This window comes from Benincasa hispida, chromosome 11, assembly GCF_027475165.1.
Source record: "Benincasa hispida cultivar pf3 chromosome 11, pf3_genome.v1.1, whole genome shotgun sequence".
In the NCBI taxonomy this organism is placed as follows: Eukaryota; Viridiplantae; Streptophyta; class Magnoliopsida; order Cucurbitales; family Cucurbitaceae; genus Benincasa; species Benincasa hispida.
The window spans coordinates 56,078,713-56,096,713 of NC_143488.1; the positions used below are offsets into that span (position 1 = coordinate 56,078,713).

The 18,001-nt window shown below is 37.4% G+C and overlaps 2 protein-coding genes across 2 annotated transcripts in view; one reads left to right on the forward strand and one right to left on the reverse strand.

Annotated features, from left to right (window-relative positions):
* Positions 1 to 580: 580 nt before the first annotated feature.
* Positions 581 to 18,001, reverse strand: part of LOC150032754 (ethanolamine-phosphate cytidylyltransferase-like) — a 44,033-nt gene continuing 26,612 nt past the window's right edge. Inside the window, exons 5-9 of the mRNA XM_090306595.1 lie at positions 14,701 to 14,768; positions 2,671 to 2,791; positions 2,302 to 2,367; positions 2,071 to 2,193; positions 581 to 845 (exon numbers count right to left, since the gene is read on the reverse strand). Coding sequence (XP_090162721.1) covers positions 774 to 845; positions 2,071 to 2,193; positions 2,302 to 2,367; positions 2,671 to 2,791; positions 14,701 to 14,768 — 450 coding nt within the window. The 3' untranslated portion in view covers positions 581 to 773. The remainder of the gene's footprint in view (positions 846 to 2,070; positions 2,194 to 2,301; positions 2,368 to 2,670; positions 2,792 to 14,700; positions 14,769 to 18,001) is intronic.
* On the forward strand, positions 5,800 to 10,117 carry LOC150032755 (uncharacterized). Its single transcript, XM_090307427.1, has one exon. The coding sequence runs from the start codon at positions 6,430 to 6,432 to the stop codon at positions 7,324 to 7,326; it is 897 nt and encodes a 298-aa protein (XP_090163553.1). The 5' UTR covers positions 5,800 to 6,429; the 3' UTR covers positions 7,327 to 10,117.

The window sequence follows — 18,001 nt, forward strand, 5'->3', positions numbered from 1 at the left end:
GGTAGCTAAAGGATTCACTCAGACATATGGAATTGATTATCAGGAAACATTCGCTTCTGTTGCTAAAACCAACTCTATTAGAGTTCCTTTGTCTCTTACAATTAATTTAGATTGGGCACTTTACCAACTTGACGTGAAAATGCTTTTTTTTTTTTTTTTAATGGAGATCTTGAGGAAGAAGTCTTTATAAGCTTACCACCAGGTTTTGAAAAATAGCTTGGGTGTAGTAAAATTTACAAATTAAATAAATTTCTCTATTACCTTAAACAGTCCTTGAGAACTTGGCTTAAGCATTTTGGAAAAGTTATATCCAGTTATGGATTTCTTCAAAGTCAAGTCAATCATACGTTGTTTTATAAACACTCAAATAATTTCAAATTAAGGACCTTGGAACGTTAAAATATTTCCTACGAATGGAATTTGCAAGATAAAAAAAGGGGATATTTGTTAACCAAAGAAAGTATGTCATTGACTTAAAGAAACTTACTTGGTTGCAAGATTGCAGAAACTCCTATTGGTTAAGATATCTTTGACCAAGAAGTCAGAAGTTTAAATATTTGAACTAAAAAATACAATAAAATAAACTTAAAATTAAACATTATATTCAAGTCAATATAATATAGCTACCTTCTTCAAAATCATCCAAACATTTGATGTCTCTTTTATATATCCTTGCAAAGGTGTTGATTAGTATTTAAAAAAAAAAAAGAAAGAAAAGCCAGATACATAGATACTTCTCTTTTCCGGGCAAAACTTCATGATATTTGACATCATCAATCACCCAAAATATAAGCCTTATCTTCATAGTATCTTCTTTCGCTATTTGCCTTCTTTTCATTACGTTTCTGCATGAAATTTGCTCGCTTTTAGAACCCAGAATAGAAATACAATAAAGCAGGTCAAGAAAGAAAATATCAAGCAGGTCAGAATAGTGTCATGCCTTATCTTCATAGTATCTTCTATCTTCCAACCACTTATCCCAAAAAATAAGTAACCAGTCCATTATTTGTACTCTATCGAACACTTATTCCCGAATGTCAAATAATACCTCTAAAGATACTGCTAGGATCCACTCAAAAGGATGACGCATATTTTTACTCGCAAAGACCCATATGACAAAGTTTCAAATTCCCGAGGTAAGCATCATAACCACTTAGCCAACAAGACCTCATTTCGAGCCCTTAAATTCCACCTAAACCCAGCGAGATCCACCAGCTTGGCCACACATCTAAGTTGACTAGAGAGATTCATTCCCCTTATCAACCCATCTACATTATTATCGATCTTTGCTAGAAGATATTTCCTTGATCCACTCCCTTCGACATATGGGTTTTTCTCACCCTATGATTTAAGTATATTCTAGATTTTTTTTTTTTCTTTGAAATGAAACAAATTTTTCATTGATAAAAGGAAAAGAGTCTAATGCTCAACTTACCGTGAAACATAAAAGAACAATAATGAAAACTTGAACTAGAAGAATACAAGCAATGACAATTTGAATAGATAGAAAAAAATGAACTATTCAAAGAAGATAAAAGCACTCCAATTCAAACAAATATCTTGCACTGAAAAGCTAAAAAACAATTTGGAAAGAGAACACCAAGTGGATACATTATGTCTTGCAGCTTCATTATGAACGAGCCACGTGGGTAATTTTTCGTGAAATACCCATTGGTTCCTTTTGAACCAAATTTCAGCAAGCAAACCTTTGACCACGATAGACCAAAGTAAAGTAGAGTAAGTCTATTTTAGAAATATGATTAGGATATTTGGTTATGCTTCGATAGAGCCTGCAGTTGGTCGATATAGAATAAAGGAAATTGCAGAATCATTCAAAGCAAGGAAAAGGCCAACGGACACAATCTTTATCTTTTCTGGTCTTATCTTTGTGTAAAAATGTGCCTCATTCCAAGAATTACAGCAAGACACTCCATAATCAATAATCTTTCCCTTCCATTCATAAAGTCAAGCCTACCCTCATTTACATTATAAAATCCAAATTCATACGACAAAATATCATTGCACGTTATCTAACACCAATAAATATTAGAGCAGATTAGAGCGGAGAACCTGATATGCCTCATGATTGGATACAATCCTCCTAATAATAGTGGTGGTTGTGATATCTAGCGGGCTGTCTAAAATTTTGAAGATCCCCATATTAATAGGGACAGCATATGGATTGCATTCCCTCTGTAAAATAACAATGTTGCCTTCAGTAGTCATTTGACATCCACCCAGTAGAAATAATCCAAAATATTATAAAAACAGAAACCCACTGTCCATGTAGGACAATTATACCTTCTGAAAATCATTAACCTCAGCTATAGTTCCATGGACTACCAATGAAATGTTAAAAGTTGTAATCTGCAGTAAGAGAAAATACAAATGAAATTAAGATGACATGAGAGTTTAAAACTCCACCATCCAAGTTCCAGCCATTTATGAAAGATAAACTGCTCAATACTTATGTTTTACATTCATCTTTCGGGCATCCATTTCCGAACAACAATTATTTCAATACAAGGATCTTTTATCTAACCATTGCCACCACCACTTTTTTTAATTTCTTTTGAAGACTAAAACTGTAAAACACCCATATATTTAAGATGGAAACATCAATTAAACTGCGTTAAACATGAAGACAGCAAAAACTAAAATAAAACTAACCATGTCTTTAGACACTTCCCAAGGTGCACCTATTATCACCTCATCCACATACCGACATGCCAAAACACTCAAGCTTCTCTCATGCAGATTCATTATGGGGCGATGAGATCCTCTGTTGGCACTATAAGGAAACCACAAACAAGAAAAATAAAATTCATCTTTCAAGATAGAAATCTCAAGAAAAGAAAATACTATACTTTGTATCGGTTATATGATATTAAAACTTATCAAGGTTCACTTGTCAAATACTTGGATCTCGTGGTGGTTATTTAGATATTCCAGACAGTTGTAGCTTTGACAGAGAGAAAGCAGGAAGCATCTCAATGTTTACATATGTAACAATTCATTGAGGTGGTGCATTTTAAAAATTTTCAATCTTAGATAGGGAGAGAGAACAAATGTGGTGTTACTGTGAAGTCCAAGTGCGTACATGGTACATCTTCTAATCTTCTTTTCTTCACATATCATACTAAAAGAGGGCAGTGAAAGATATAGATAAACAATATGCATAATAAAGAATCAACATTCATGTCCCAATATTGTTTTTTCCACATAGAGCATCAGAGTTGCAAAAGATTTAGATACAATCATGCATGCATATAACCAACTATGATAATACAACTTGGTCGCTGTTTGAGGCTTTTGATTTCATCATGGATACTAAGAGTCGTTGTGTCCAAAAGACATTCTTTTGTATTTGGAAACATCACAATTTGATGTAAGTTGAAGATTGGAATTTCCACAAGGTTATTCTTCTCTCTATTACCCTTATCCAAAGACTGGAAAAGTTTGCGGTAGAACTTATTCTCTTGCCCATCTCTCCACACCATTCTCCAAGAAAGACAGGCATTTGTCTGGTACTTTTAGAGTCTCTAAGTTTTGTATCCATCAAAGGTGGTATATTGAGTGTTCAATTTGGCCTCCCACTAGTGGAAGAAGGATTTTGTGTTCCAGCTAGTTTAAACAAGAAAGGGTGGCTTGCATTTTGGGAGATTAAGACTCTCGGCAGAAAATTGAGTTGGATGATTCTTCCTTCAAAAATTCTCTTCGAAATCAAAGGTTAGTGAAACTTTCAATTTGTTGGATGACCAGCTTGCTCAATGGATGATCAGAAAGTGAGCAAAATCAAGAGGAATTCCAGTAGAAGTTATGTTGATGTCATTCAAGTACAACTTGCGGCTAATAAAGGTACAACTCATCCCGCGTTCATCCCAAGTTCCTATATTCAAGCTCAGTTTGGGTCCATAAAGAAAAAGATGTGCACGTGTTAGAAGTTCATTTTAATGAGAATTATGTAGTTCCAGGTTGCGTGCGCACAACTCCTTGGGCAATATTCATTCAACTTAGAAAATTATTTTGGAACCAGCATTAGATTAAACCCATTTATGGTTGATAAGGCCATGGTGAAGTTGGAGGAAGAGAAACTAGATTGAATTTTGAGGGCAAAAGAAAAATTATTGGTGATTTTCATTTGAAGATTGAGAAATGGTCCAGACATGAGCATTCAGTACCTGAAGTTATTGGGATATGGAAGAACTTTTTTTAAATAATGTTATTTTAATAATTAAGAACAGAAATAGGGTGGGCGGAACAATTTCGACAAAAGTAGAGTTGTTAAATTGTGGACGAGATCCACGATTTTTAGTACATCACCAAAATCATGGACGGGGTCCACGATTTTAGTCTCAAGAATAATTCAAGATTTGGTTGTTACAATTTGTTGTTTAGTTATTATTTTCTTGCCTCCGAACTCAACAACTCTCTCACTCTCTCTCCCATGGATTCCTCAAATCCCACCGTTGCAAGAAACCCTGCTTCCTCCACGACTCCGGCAACCACTCCACTGTCGACATGGAACCCGGAATCTCCTCTCACCCTTTCTTCTCCAGAAGCTTTTATTCCCTCTCCCTCTCCTCCTCCGCCGCTTCTAGATCTTCCTATTTTGACGACCCTCTTCCTTGTTTCTTGGATTGGTCCATCTGTATATTCTATATTTTTTTCTGTAATTATGTTAATTCTCTATTTCCTTATTCTTCACGATTTTAGTCCACATTTCTCTCCCAAAAATTCTTCTCTCTCAAAATTTCCTTCTTCAAACAAGAAAATAAACAGGATCATCTAAAAATAAATAAATAAACAAGAAAAATCAAAGAGAAATTCTCTCCCAAAATTTCGTTCTTCAAACAAGGAAAAATCCAAAATTTCACTCTTCTTCGAACAAGGAAATAAATCAGGAAAATCGGAGATCAAAAATATTTTTTATAAATCTTGGACGGGATCCACGATTTTATTTATCAACTACATTTTTGTCAATAATTTCCACTTTAACTCTATTCCTGAAATTTGTTTTTTAAACTACATTATTTTTAAAAAAAAGAAAAATTATCACTATCCTATTGTTGTCGTCTTTTAAAAAAGACTACCATATTCTTAAATTTAACCCGATATGGAGGTTGGATTCAGTGTCCAATTTACCTTTTAACTCTTTGTAAAAGAGATGCCTTTGGGACCATTAGAAGCATTTTGGGGTGTGATCAGTATTTCTTCCCAAACTTGAAATCTTTTGGATTGCACAAGAGCTCGTATTCAAGTGGAGAAGAATCTTTGTGGTTTTGTTCAGGCTTGAATCTTGAAATCTTTGTGGTTTTTTATTAAAGTCAAGAATGCCAAGATTGGTGATTGCAGATTTGGAAACATTTCCACTTTTGGTCCTCCAAGTATTGTCAATCAGACTTTATTTTTTAGTGACTTTTCAAATTCCATTGATTTAAAAAGGTGGATCAAGTAATGAAAGATGAAATATTTTTTTATGATTAATGAGATTGAAGTTATTTCCTCATCCACGTCATCAAATGATTTCATGGATTTAAATCTATTGAATATATAAATTCTTCCTCCACCCTTATCTCTTTGGAATATTATTCAAACAATTAGTATGCCTTCCTTTCCTTAATATTCTTTCATTAGTTCCATTTTTTTACGGTTCTATGTATTGTCATATGTGGCACTTACCATTGTACATATATTAGGGATACACACAATCGTAAAGAATAAGAAGAATTTTCGAGTACTTAGAATTCAATATGGTACCAGAGCATCTAAATACTCTCTGAATTACATAGGTTTCACGTCCGAAACCCTAGCAAAGAAAAACGTAGCCTTGAAACTTCAAAAGAGAAGTAGGCGCTAGACGACGAGCTTTCAACATACCAAATTGTTTTAAGCTTTGTGCCAGAGAATCACCATTCATGACTTGAAGCTTCACATCAAAAGAATTACCATCCATAACCTGAAGCTTCACAACAGAAGCAAATCGGGCTTCACGTCAAAAGCCAATCGTTTTCTTTTCCATTTTTTGGTGGAGCTTCACGTCAGAAGCCAATAAGATCATCCCACCATATTGAGCTTCACAAGGTCCACCGCTAGGTAACACATTGATAGACCCCGAGTAACGTATGTGTATGAACGACGAAGAAAGACCAAGGAGAGGATGGGTAATGAGAAAGATAAACTGTAATAAAATAAATGTGGACCCTAGGAATATTGTTAGTTATGAAAGGAATGGGGGGTCCACAAGAGAGGTGAGTATTTGTAAGGCCATTGAGGCCATGGGAGAGGTAGGAATGATTTTGTGCATAGCAATCTCTTTTATGGGATTTAGAGGAGAGGTAGGGAGCTCTCGAATACTCTCTTGCTGTTGATAAATAAAGGCAACTTGGCCCAAGCCTATGAACGTGGTATCAGAGCGGTGGTCTGGGTATGGTGGGGAAAATGGAGAGTCGAATGATGGCGATGGAAGAAAAACAAGTTGAAATGGAGGAGAAGATGAACTTGCAATTGAAGGAAGTCAAGGAATGGATGGACAATATGTCCACACAGATGGCCCTGATCTTGTCTCGGCTGGAGGCAATGAGCAACCATGAAAAAAACTCACCATCTTCCGAAAGGATGGTGTCTGAAAAAGGGAAACAGACCGCTGAAGGATCTTCGACACGAGTAGAAAGCCAAGAGAGTAAGGAAGGGATCCACGCACCTGGTAACAAAGAAGTACCATTATTGGATATGAGGCTGAGGAACTTGGAGGTGCCGATCTTCAAGGGTGAAGACGATGAGAACCTCGATGGCTGGCTACACAGGGTGGAGCGTTACTTCCTGGTAAATCGACTCTCGGAGAAAGAAAAGTTGGATGCAGCTGTGTTATGCCTAGAGGGCGAAGCCTTAGATTGGTATCAGTGGGAAGACGACTGGTCACCGGTGGGGAGTTGGTCACTTCTTCGAGAGCTATTTTTAACACAATTTTGGCCAGCAAGCGAAGCTGATCGGTACGCAAGAGTGATGAGGTTGCAGCAAGAGACGACAGTGAAGGAATATCGGCGGAAGTTCGAACATTACTCCACTGGCTTGAAGGAGTTGGGTGATAAAGCCCTTGAGAGTAAATTTGTGTGTGGGCTTAAGGAGGAGATCCAAAGGGAAATGCAAAAATTAAAGCCCGAGGGCCTCAAAGCAAAAATGCAAATGGCCCAATTAATTGAGAAAGACCAGTTGCTTCAGCAAAGATTGGGTAAGGGAGTCGGGGCAAATAATAACCCGATTGTAAAAGGCGGGTCGAACGCTAGTGGGGCGGGTAGCCATGGGTCAAGCAACCCGAGTAACTGATCGATCACGTTCAGCCCAAGTCGAGGGAGTTCGACGGGTTCTTCGACAAAGATTACCCCTCGGGTAGAAGTGGAAGCGAAGGGGAATGCCGACGGTGCTTATCGACGACTGTAAGAAGTTTAGCTTCGGCCATCGCTGTAAGAAAAAAGAGTTACAATTCATGTTTGTGTAGAAAGGAGAAGACTTGGCTAATGAAGGAGAAGAGCAAGACACAGTGGAATACAAACCAGCTGAAGCACACGGAGAGGACACCGAAGAAATCACGAATCTGTCGTTAAACTCAATGGTTGGACTAAGCTCACCTAAAACAATCAAGGTTCGGGGAGTTACTGGGGGCCAAGAGGTGATTGTTTTGATCGATGGAGGCACAATTCACAACTTCATCACCACGGAGTTAGTCTCGGAATTACAGCTGTCGATCTCCCCATCAAAGGAATACGATGTGGTTTTGGGCTCGGGAGGATCAGTTCAAGCGGCTGGAATTTGTAAAGGTGTGTCCATAACCATCTCTGATTTTTCTATAATACAAGATTTCCTTCCTTTACCTTTGGGTAGCGCCGATGTCATCTTGGGAGTGGTTTGGTTGGAAACACTGGGGTAAATCACCTTCGATTACAGATTGTCGACGATGGAATTCGCCATTGGGGATTGGTTGGTCCACCTGCAAGGTGACCGTGGCCTAGTAAAATCACAAATATCGCTGAAATCAATGGTGAAAACAATGAGAAAAGAAGATCAGGTGTTAATCGAGCTGAACGCATTGGATATGAATCGATGCACTGACTCGGGAGATGAAGACCAGCTACTTGAGGGACAGTCGACTGTACCAGAGGAGATTAAGGAGTTACTTCGTAATTTTGAGGCAGTTTTTCAAACCCCGATAGAACTCCCACCAGCTCGAGCCCATGATCATGCCATCGAATTACAACCGGGAGTTGGGCCAATTAATGTGAGACCATACCGTTATCCTCAATTTCAGAAAGATGAGATCGAAAAGCTGATAAAAGAGATGTTGATGGCAGGGATAATTTAGCCTAGTCGAAGCGCGTTCTCAAGCCCTGTGTTATTGGTCAAAAAGAAAGATGGGAGTTGGCATTTTTGTGTGGATTATTGGGCTCTGAACAACGTCACTATTCCAGATAAGTATCCTATCCCTATTGTTGATGAACTACCTGATGAGTTGTTTGGCGCTACAATTTTTTCAAAAATTGATTTGAAATCAAGGTACCATCAAATTCGAGTCCAGCCAAAAGATGTCCACAAAACAGCATTTAGAACGCACGAAGGCCATTATGAGTTCTTAGTGATACCCTTCGGTCTAAGAAACACCCATCCACTTTTCAACCAATCATGAACGATATTCTGAAGCCATATCTTCGCCGTTTTGTTTTGGTCTTCTTTGATGATCCTGGTTTATAGTAAGTCAATGGCAGAGCACGTTACTCATTTATCGATGATCTTGGAAATTCTGGTCCAAAATTAGTTGGTGGCAAACTTGAAGAAGTGCCATTTTGGAGCTACTAGTATTGAGTATTTAGGCCACATTATTTCAGAGAAAGGGGTGTCAGCAGACCCGACCAAATTAGAAGCAATGAAAACGTGGCCAACGCCTCGAAGTGTGAAGGGAATTACGGGGATTTCTTGGCCTCACCGGTTATTATAGAAAATACGTGGCCACGGTGCCATTGCATTACCATTGACTCAGTTGTTGAAAAAAGGAACTTTAATTGGAGTGATGAAGCAGAAGAAGCCTTCCAACGCCTCAAGTCCGCTATGATGTCCGTTCCAGTTTTGGGGCTACCTAACTTTGATGAGCCCTTCGTTGTGGAAACAGATGCTTCGAGAGTAGGGGTGGGGGCTGTCCTCATGCAAAACAAACGACCCTTGGCATATTTTAGCCAAGCGTTACCTCCTACTCACTCCTTCAAGGTGGTATATGAAAGAGAGAACTTATGGCCATGGTGTTTGCAATTCAGAAATGGAGGCCATATCTACTGGGGAGACACTTCATCATCTGCACGGATCAGAAAAGTCTTAAGTTTCTGCTAGAACAAAGGGTGATTGCAGGGGAATATCAACGATGGATCGCGAAGCTCATGAGGTATGACTTTAGTATCGAGTATAAACGGGGGACCGAGAATTCAACGACGGATGCACTTTCACGATTACCTACCACATGTGAACTAGGCTTACTCAGAGTAGTGAAGGGGCTGAACACTGCCATATTTGTTGATCAAGTATGCAATGATAGTGAGTTAAATGAGATCCACCAAGCCTTGTTGGATGGACAGCCGGCTCTACTGGGATACAGCTTACGGGGGGGAATTATTGTACTACAAGGGACGCATTGCTATACCAGCCACCTCCGCCACAATCCTTCTTCTACTACTACACGAGTTTCATAACAGCCCGATTGGAGGTCATCAAGAGGGCCTAAAGACTTATCAACGACTGTCCAAGGAAGTGTATTGGAAGGGAATGAAACAGACTTTGCAGAAGTTCGTGGCTGAATGTGAGGTGTGTCAACAAGCAAAATACTTAACATTATCCCCCCACGGGTCTTCTACAAGCCCTACCTATTCCGGACCGAGTGTGGGTGGACATCTCTATGAATTTTATCGAGGAACTACCAAAGTCCGAAGGATTTGATACCATCATGGTTGTTGTGGATTGTTTGTCTAAATGCCCACTTTATAACTCTTAAACATCCGTTCTCTGCTCGTTCGGTGGCTGAAATTTTTGTCAAAGAAATTGTTCGCCTACACGGCTACCCTCGTAGTATTGTTTCTGACCGTGATAAAATATTCACCAGCTTGTTTTCGGAAGAGTTTTTTCGCATGTTGGGAACCCAATTGTGTCGGAGTACGGCCTATCATCCATAAACGGATGGGCAAACGGAAGTGGTGAACAGAGGAATAGAAACATACCTTAGATGTTTTGCAGTGGGAAACCCCAAACAATGGGCAAAATGGGTCCCATGGGCGGAATTCAGTTATAATACTTCCTTTCATACAACTACCCAAGTCACCCCATTTGAAATACTCTACGGTTGTCCTCCTCCACCTGTGTTAGGATATGAACGGCACCAGCTTGGTCAACGAGGTTGATATTCAGTTAAGGGACTGAGACGCCATGTTAGCAAAACTTAAGGAATCCTTGCTTAAAGCCCAACAACATATGGTTAAGGCAGCAAATGAAAAAAGGCATGATGTCAAGTTTAGTGTAGGGGATTGGGTGTATCTAAAGCTCAAGTTGTATAGGCAATCGTCGTTATCGAAACACAATCCTAAGCTCGCACCCAAGTTTGTTGGGCCATTCCAAGTAACTGACTGCATAAGCAAGACGGCACACCCCATCGCCTTACCACCAGAGACCGGCATCCATCCTATTTTTCATGTGTCAGTCTTCCGGAAAGCCAATGGCAGCAACTTGCAGAAAGTGTCCATTCCTTCAACGTTGGCTTCTGATTTGTCCTTCATTACCCAACCAACCGAGTTGTTGGGATTACGCACATCTCCAATTGATGACCAACAACTGGAAGTCCTAATCCATTGGGAGAATGGTGACGCGGTCGATGCAACATGGGAGCTTCCGAGCATCATCAATGACCAATTTCTTGATTTCCACCTTGAGGGCAAGATGGCTCGTTGGGGGGCAGGTAATGATAGACCCCGTGTAACGAAAGTGTATGAACGACGAAGAAAGACCAAGGAGAGGATGGGTAATGAGAAAGATAAAGTGCAATTTTATAAATGTAGGCCCTAGGAATATTGTTAGTTATGAAAGGAAAGAGGGAGGGGGGTCCACAAGAGAGGAGGAGAGTATTTGTAAGGCCATTGAGGCCATGGGAGAGGTAGGAATGATGTTGTGTACAGCAATCTCTTTTATGGGATTTAGAGGAGCTTGATAAATAAAGGCAACTTGGCCCAGGCCTATCACACATCTAAATGTCTTCTTTCCTCCACTTCGAAATAGTTCATTGACTCTAGCACTACAAATCATATGATAGATAACTCTAATTTATTCTCTAACCTTTTTTCATTCACTTCTTCACCTAATGTCACTATAGCTGATGAAATCTCCACCCCTATATTAGGATCGGGAACATCCCATCTTACTAAATCAATTTCTTTGTCCTCAATTTTAAATTTACCACAGTTCTCCTTTCTTTTGATTTTTGTTAGTAAACTCACTCGTGATCTTTATTGGTGTCTCATTTTTCCAAGTTATTGCTTATTTCAGGATCATAAACGAAAAAAGTTATTGGTAAAGGGCATGATATGGAGGCCTTTACATCTTTGAATCATAAATACCTACAGTCATCACATGCTTTAGTGTGTCATCTCCCTTCAAAGAACATTGTCATTTGGGTCATCCGTCTATCTCTGTGTTGAATAGTCTTTGTCCCCAATTTCAACCTTTGTCTTCTTAGATTGTGAGTCATGTCAGTTTGCTAAGTATCATCGTCTGAGTTTGTAACCTCGAGTTAAAAAATGAGCGAGTGCTCCATTTCAATTGGTCCATTCTAATGTGTGGGGTCCAAGTCATATTGAGTCCAAAAAAGGGTTTTGGTATTTTGTTACCTTTGTCGATGACTATTCTCCTATAACTTGGTTATATTTAATGAAAAATCGCTTTGAGTTACATTCTAATCTTCATAATTTTCATGTTGAAATTAGAACTCAGTTTAGTGGTTTTCTTAAAATCTTTATGAATGATAATGCTAAAGAATATTTCTCTCGTGCACTTGATTTTTATTTAGATGCACATGGCATTCTTCATCAATCTTCTTTTGTCGATACTCCATCTTAAGATGGAATTGCGAACGAAAGAATCATGATCTCCTTGAAACAGCAAGAGCCTTAATGTTTCAAATGCATGTTCCAAAATACCTTTTGGGTTGGTGTTGGTTCGACAACTTCCATCCTTAAGGGTGAGATACCTTATCGTACATTGTGCCCAAACAACATTTATTTCCTCTTACACCAAAAATATTTGGTTGAACTTCCTTTATTCGGGATATTCCCCCTCAAGTTATCAAGTTAGATCCAAAATCCTTAAAATGTATTTTCCTTGGTTATTCTCATGTTCAGAAGGGTTATCAGTGTTATTGCCTTAGTCTCGATAAATATTTTCTCTCTTAATGTCACATTCTTTGAACATTTTCTTAGGAGTAGGAGGAAAGTAAAACTAACTTGCATATGAAATACATGACATGAAAACATGATAAAAAAAGGGTTGGTTTAGGCATGCAGCCACGAGCAACATGCCTTGGACAAGCAAGATCATGACAAAGCACAAGTGGGATCCTTGTGACTCCATCTAATGACATTGAAATCACCACCAAGGATCCAAAAGGTACTACAACGAGTAGTTAAATCAAATAGCTCGGTCCAAAACAACCAAGTTCTGCACATTTATTGGGACCATATACTCCTAATGAACCAATGGCATCACAAGAGAACCAACTTATGTGACGGAAGCTCCAAAGAGATTTAATAAAACTCCTGGTTTGGGAGGCATGCTTTGACTCTTTAAGGATCAACATAGTTGGGTTTTGCTGCTTGAATAAGATCTTTAATGAGAGCTCTTTTTTTTTTTTTTTTGGTGAGCCCAAACCATAAACATTCCGAGAGAGAATAATCATTAGAAGGATCGTGACCCACTTAAAACATAGATGTTTTCGTGTTTTTCATAATTAATGAAAGAGTGTAGGTTTTGAAGTTCTCTAATGTGTTTATGGAGCTTTTTAGTAGCCACGTTCTTCCAAAGGGAAAAAAAGTGAAGGAGAGGTAGAGGAATTTGATCATCCTCGAATCAAAATCCCCAAAGAGTAAGAATGTCTAAACTTGTTTATTCGGTTCAACTATGTTGTGAGGGTGAAGATAGTAGCCAGGGCAAGTATGTGGATTGGGAAGCAGAGGATCGGTGGAGGATGGTAATTCAAAAGAGATGCGATATTGAGGGGTGTTGGACCACACAAGGTGGGTGATGCGCTAATGTTTTCCAAGTGCAACGATCAATCAGATGGAAAGTATGGGTTGGGGACAACATCGTCAAATTCAGAAGTATAATTACATTACCACATTTGGTGGCCTATATAGTGCCAATTAACATTTGGGCTTTTTTATTATTGGTAGATCTCCTTTCTGGCTAGTATGTGTGCATTGGCGAGACAGTTTGGGTCATAAGGGATTATAAAAGGCCCATTCAGTGTGGTTAATGAAGGCCCATTAGTGATAGGCTTATCGATTGATGTGGTTAGACAGCTTGTGGATAAATCTGTATAGGCATTGGTTTCCTTTTTAGTGAAAAACTCGAAAGGGGAGGTAGGTTTACCAAATTTTTGCAACTGCAAAAATGGTGAAATTTTGGTTGTGTGAGCAGAGGGGCTTGGGATTAGGATTTCTCAAGGGTATGGTTCTCATGGGGATTTTGCGTTCGATGCAGAGAGGTGAGAAGAGTCATAAGTTTCAAACAAGTTATTAGGTTCATGGTCCAACGAGAAACGGGAGATAGTTGTTGACGAGGAGTGTGTTGAATTCTATTCCTAAAATTTCTGAGGGATTTTCCCATGTATTTCGACAATATATCCGACAAATGGGTCAGCGTCAAAGAATGGGTCAATTTGATTGGTTATTGGTTCAGATGAAGTCGATGGAAGATTTAAAGGCATAAGAAGAAACCCATTAGTATTTTTCCTTCAAATTCAGACTCATTTCCATCATGTCCATGCGAGAGATTGTCTACCTAGTGATTACTGATTCCAACAAACCTCCACATAGATCACTAATATTTATCAATCAAAAGGTTTCGCACCTCTAGCCATCCTCCATATGGAAGCACCTTTTGGTTTCTGTAGAATGCCTCAAAGCTCCAGGGTTCAAATTTCACCAAGAAGTTTCCCACGTTGTACTAGTCTTTGATGTTGCACAAGATCCATCCCTGTTCATTGTTTTCGACTAAGAAGCACGGACACTTTAGTTTTCCCAGCATGTCCGTGTCGGACACATATTGAACACTTGGACACTTTGATGTTATAAAAAAAATTGTATCAATTACATTTTAAAAATAAATGTGACAAAATATATTGATATAGAATAATATTATTATAGTATTTTTATTTGAATGGTTAAGAAGGTAACAGGTTTTTAGGAAAGTTAAAGCTGGTATTTATAAGCTTTTATACGTTAGTTCAAATTTAAAAGTGATTCTAACAAATTAATAAATAAGTTGTTTTACCAAACAGGATAGGTGGTTAAGATTTCCCCTTAATCACCTTTTACGATTGTGAACACAATCCCAAACGGAGCCTTAATATAGTGAAATGCCAAATGGCAGACCAATATAAATAATTCATGCAAGAAATGTCACCTGACAGTTTGATCAGTATGTATTCCAACCAGAAGAAAGTCTCCCATACCTCGTGCATGCTTCAAAATCTATGCAAAATTACACAAAATTCAGAGATGGAATTCATATTTGAAACACCAAATTTTGAGAATTCATTCTATGACCTGCAACATTTATATCCATAAGTCATAAAAATTCCTATTTTGACCTTTTTCTTAACCCTTATTTCCTCTAAAACTTCCAAGAGTCTGGAACTAAGGTCCTGTTACCTGTATACTTCAAGGGGATGGGAATGAATTGAATCAATTTATGGGGCCCACCACCAATTTGGAAATCACTCAACCCAAAAGGGTCTCATACTACTCAATCTCACTCCTATTTCGCGGACGCAAAACCTTTTCATTAATTACTTTACTACTTTCTCTTGTTGCTCTCATTTAATGGTGGGGGCATAACATTCTTATTAATTGTTTACAACCTTTATTGTTTCTATTTTTGTTAACCCTGTCAATAGATTTTCTTCTAATCACAAAAATCATATTAATCTTTTCTTCAGTGCATATTATTATTTATAAGATTACAAATCTGATTAACTAATTTGTTTTTTCTTTTTTTTTTAATATAGGAGTATCTAATTTGTTAATTATTTAGTTTTAATTCATAATTGTTTATTATTTAATTTGTAAATATTGAATATTGTTATTCATCACATATACACGAATAAGAGAGGTTGAAAAATGGGGTGAGAAAGGGTTGGGAGGTTGCAAAGTTTAATGCCTCCTTGTGACCAGGTCTTCTTGTAATTATGAGCTTGGTTTTGTTCTTTTTTTATTATTTATTTATTTGAGTCCTTTTATGTAGTTAAGATCAAACTCCTTTTTGTTGATGTTGTTTTTGGGTTACCCTTCTATGTTCTTTCTTTTTCTCTCAACCAAAATGTAGTTTCTTACCCATCAAATAAAATAAGGGATTGTTTTCAAATATAGGAAAATGAATCAAAATATTTACAAATATAGCAAAATTTCACTATCTATCTGCGATAGACGTCGCAGTCTATCGCAGATAGACTTAATATTTACTATTATTTATAAATATTTTCAGTAGTTTTGTCATTTAAAATAATTTTCCTAAAATATAAATAAATTTTCTTAAAATTAAAAACCATACTATTTTCTTAGCTGATGTGGTTTATTTCCATTTAATCATCAATCATTTCACTGTACCTAATTATTATTAATTAACATAAATTAAATTATTAAAATTTAAAAAAAATACATCAGGAAATAAAATTTAATGATAATATATCATTAATCTTACTTCTAATAAATGAATTATATTAATCTTTTGTTACTTTATGTATTTTTTATTTTATAAGTTAACATTTGTTAACATCAAATACATTTGGAAAAATACCAATTTATACCCCTAAATTTTAGGAGTTGTATCTATTAAATCACTCGAAGTTCAATTGTATCTTCCTTTTTTTGTGGATTAGAAACAAAAGAGAAGTTTATTCCCAAAAAAGAGGAACCTAAGGATAGGGGTTGAGACCCGCACCCCCAAAATAAAAAAAAATAAAAAAATACCGAATAGTCTTTCAAATGTTAAAAATCATGATGAGGTTATAATTATAAAATAATTACGTATATAAAGAAATCCACCAAGATGATATGTTTTGAACTAAACTACAAAAGGAACCAAAACTCAACGACTTATCTTCAAAAGTTCTAGCATTCCTCTCCTTCCATAGATGCCATAAGAGAGCTTTGAAGGTGCAACTCCCCACCACCTTAGCTTCCCCTTTCAGATTCCACCCATTCAATTCCAACAGCCCGTCATCAACCTAGCTAGGGAGGCAAAAGAAAAGCCCCAACGGCCTCATAAGGAATAGGTGAAATCACAATGAAGGAAAAGGTGATCAATCGTCTCTTCTTCATTTAAACACGCCCTGCACCCCGAGGGAGGAAGGGACCAGCTCCTAAACTTTCTTTTCAGCCTCATTAGTGTCAGAACTTCTGAATGCTACCGAGCACAAAAAAGACTTTCTTTCTTAGGAATTTTGTCCCTCCAAAACAGCTTAGGTAATGACATACTAATCTTAGGCGGTTTGAATGAAAGGTGATAGGGGATAATAGTATATCAATCCAAATTAATCAACCAAATTTAGACGATATATATTATCCAACAATCCCAGATCACTTCGAGTTCCAAATTCCTTGAACCTGAAGAATCTGTTCTTATGATTTCAATGGTGAAAAAACTTCAGAAGCTAACAGGCAAAAAAGTTCAACTCATCCTCACCAACAAATCAAAGTTGATTTATGTTGATCCTTCAAAGCTCATCCTTCAAAGCTCATCCTCACCAACAAATCAAAGAATCTGTTCTTATGATTTACGAACTTTGTGGGGTGAGCGGAATAATATGACTTTCAGAAGGGTGGATAGAGACCCTGGTGAAGTTTGGTTCGTTGTTCATTTTCATGTTTCGTTGTGGGCTTCAATTTTGAAGGTCTTTTGTAACTATTCTATAGGTCTTATTTTGCATAGTTGGACTCCCTTCCTATAGAGGGATGTCCATTTGTGGACTTAGTTTTTTGTTCGCCCGTGTATTCTTTCATTTTTTCTCAATGAAAGTTGTTCCTATCAAAAAAATCAGTATACAAAATCTCACTTGTTTGGGGCTCTTAATTCTAAACTATATAAGTAAGAGATTGATGTAGTTGATGTATTAAGTTGAGGGTCTTTTGTATCGTCTGTTATTGAAGACTTGAAGTTGGCTACATAAACCCAACTTGTTCCGTTTCTGCTTGTTTAGCACGGGCCTTTGGGTTAGTTTAAAACATGTCCAGCAAGTTGCAGGTTGCTCTTGAGTAAGCCTGTGTAATCTCAGCTACTCTGTTTTGCAAGGGATAATTGGCATTTGAATAAAATTCCTCTTAATTTTACACTAGAGATTCTCTAATTTAGGCATCTGAGGCATTGAGGGAAGTGAATTTCCAAGGGGGAAAAATAATTCATGTATCAAGGATCAATTAGATACTTTAAAACTTCATAAACATATTAGACACAATTGAAAATTCAAAAATCTATTAAAAACATTTAAAAACTTTAGGAATCTATTAGACACAACTTTAAAACTTTAGAGACTAGACTTGTAATTTAAACCAAAAACAAAAACCACCCAAAAAGATTTACATTCATAAGGAGGGGAAGAAAACCAAACAACAAAAACCACCCAAAAAGATTTTCATTCATAAGAAGGGGAAGAATTCCAAGCAAAAAAAATTACTAATAGTCAAATATCCATGAACATTCAAAATAT

Bases quoted from the DNA above. Each gene is read 5' to 3' on its own strand.
- LOC150032755 (XM_090307427.1), top strand. From the start codon at position 6,430: ATGGTGGGGAAAATGGAGAGTCGAATGATGGCGATGGAAGAAAAACAA.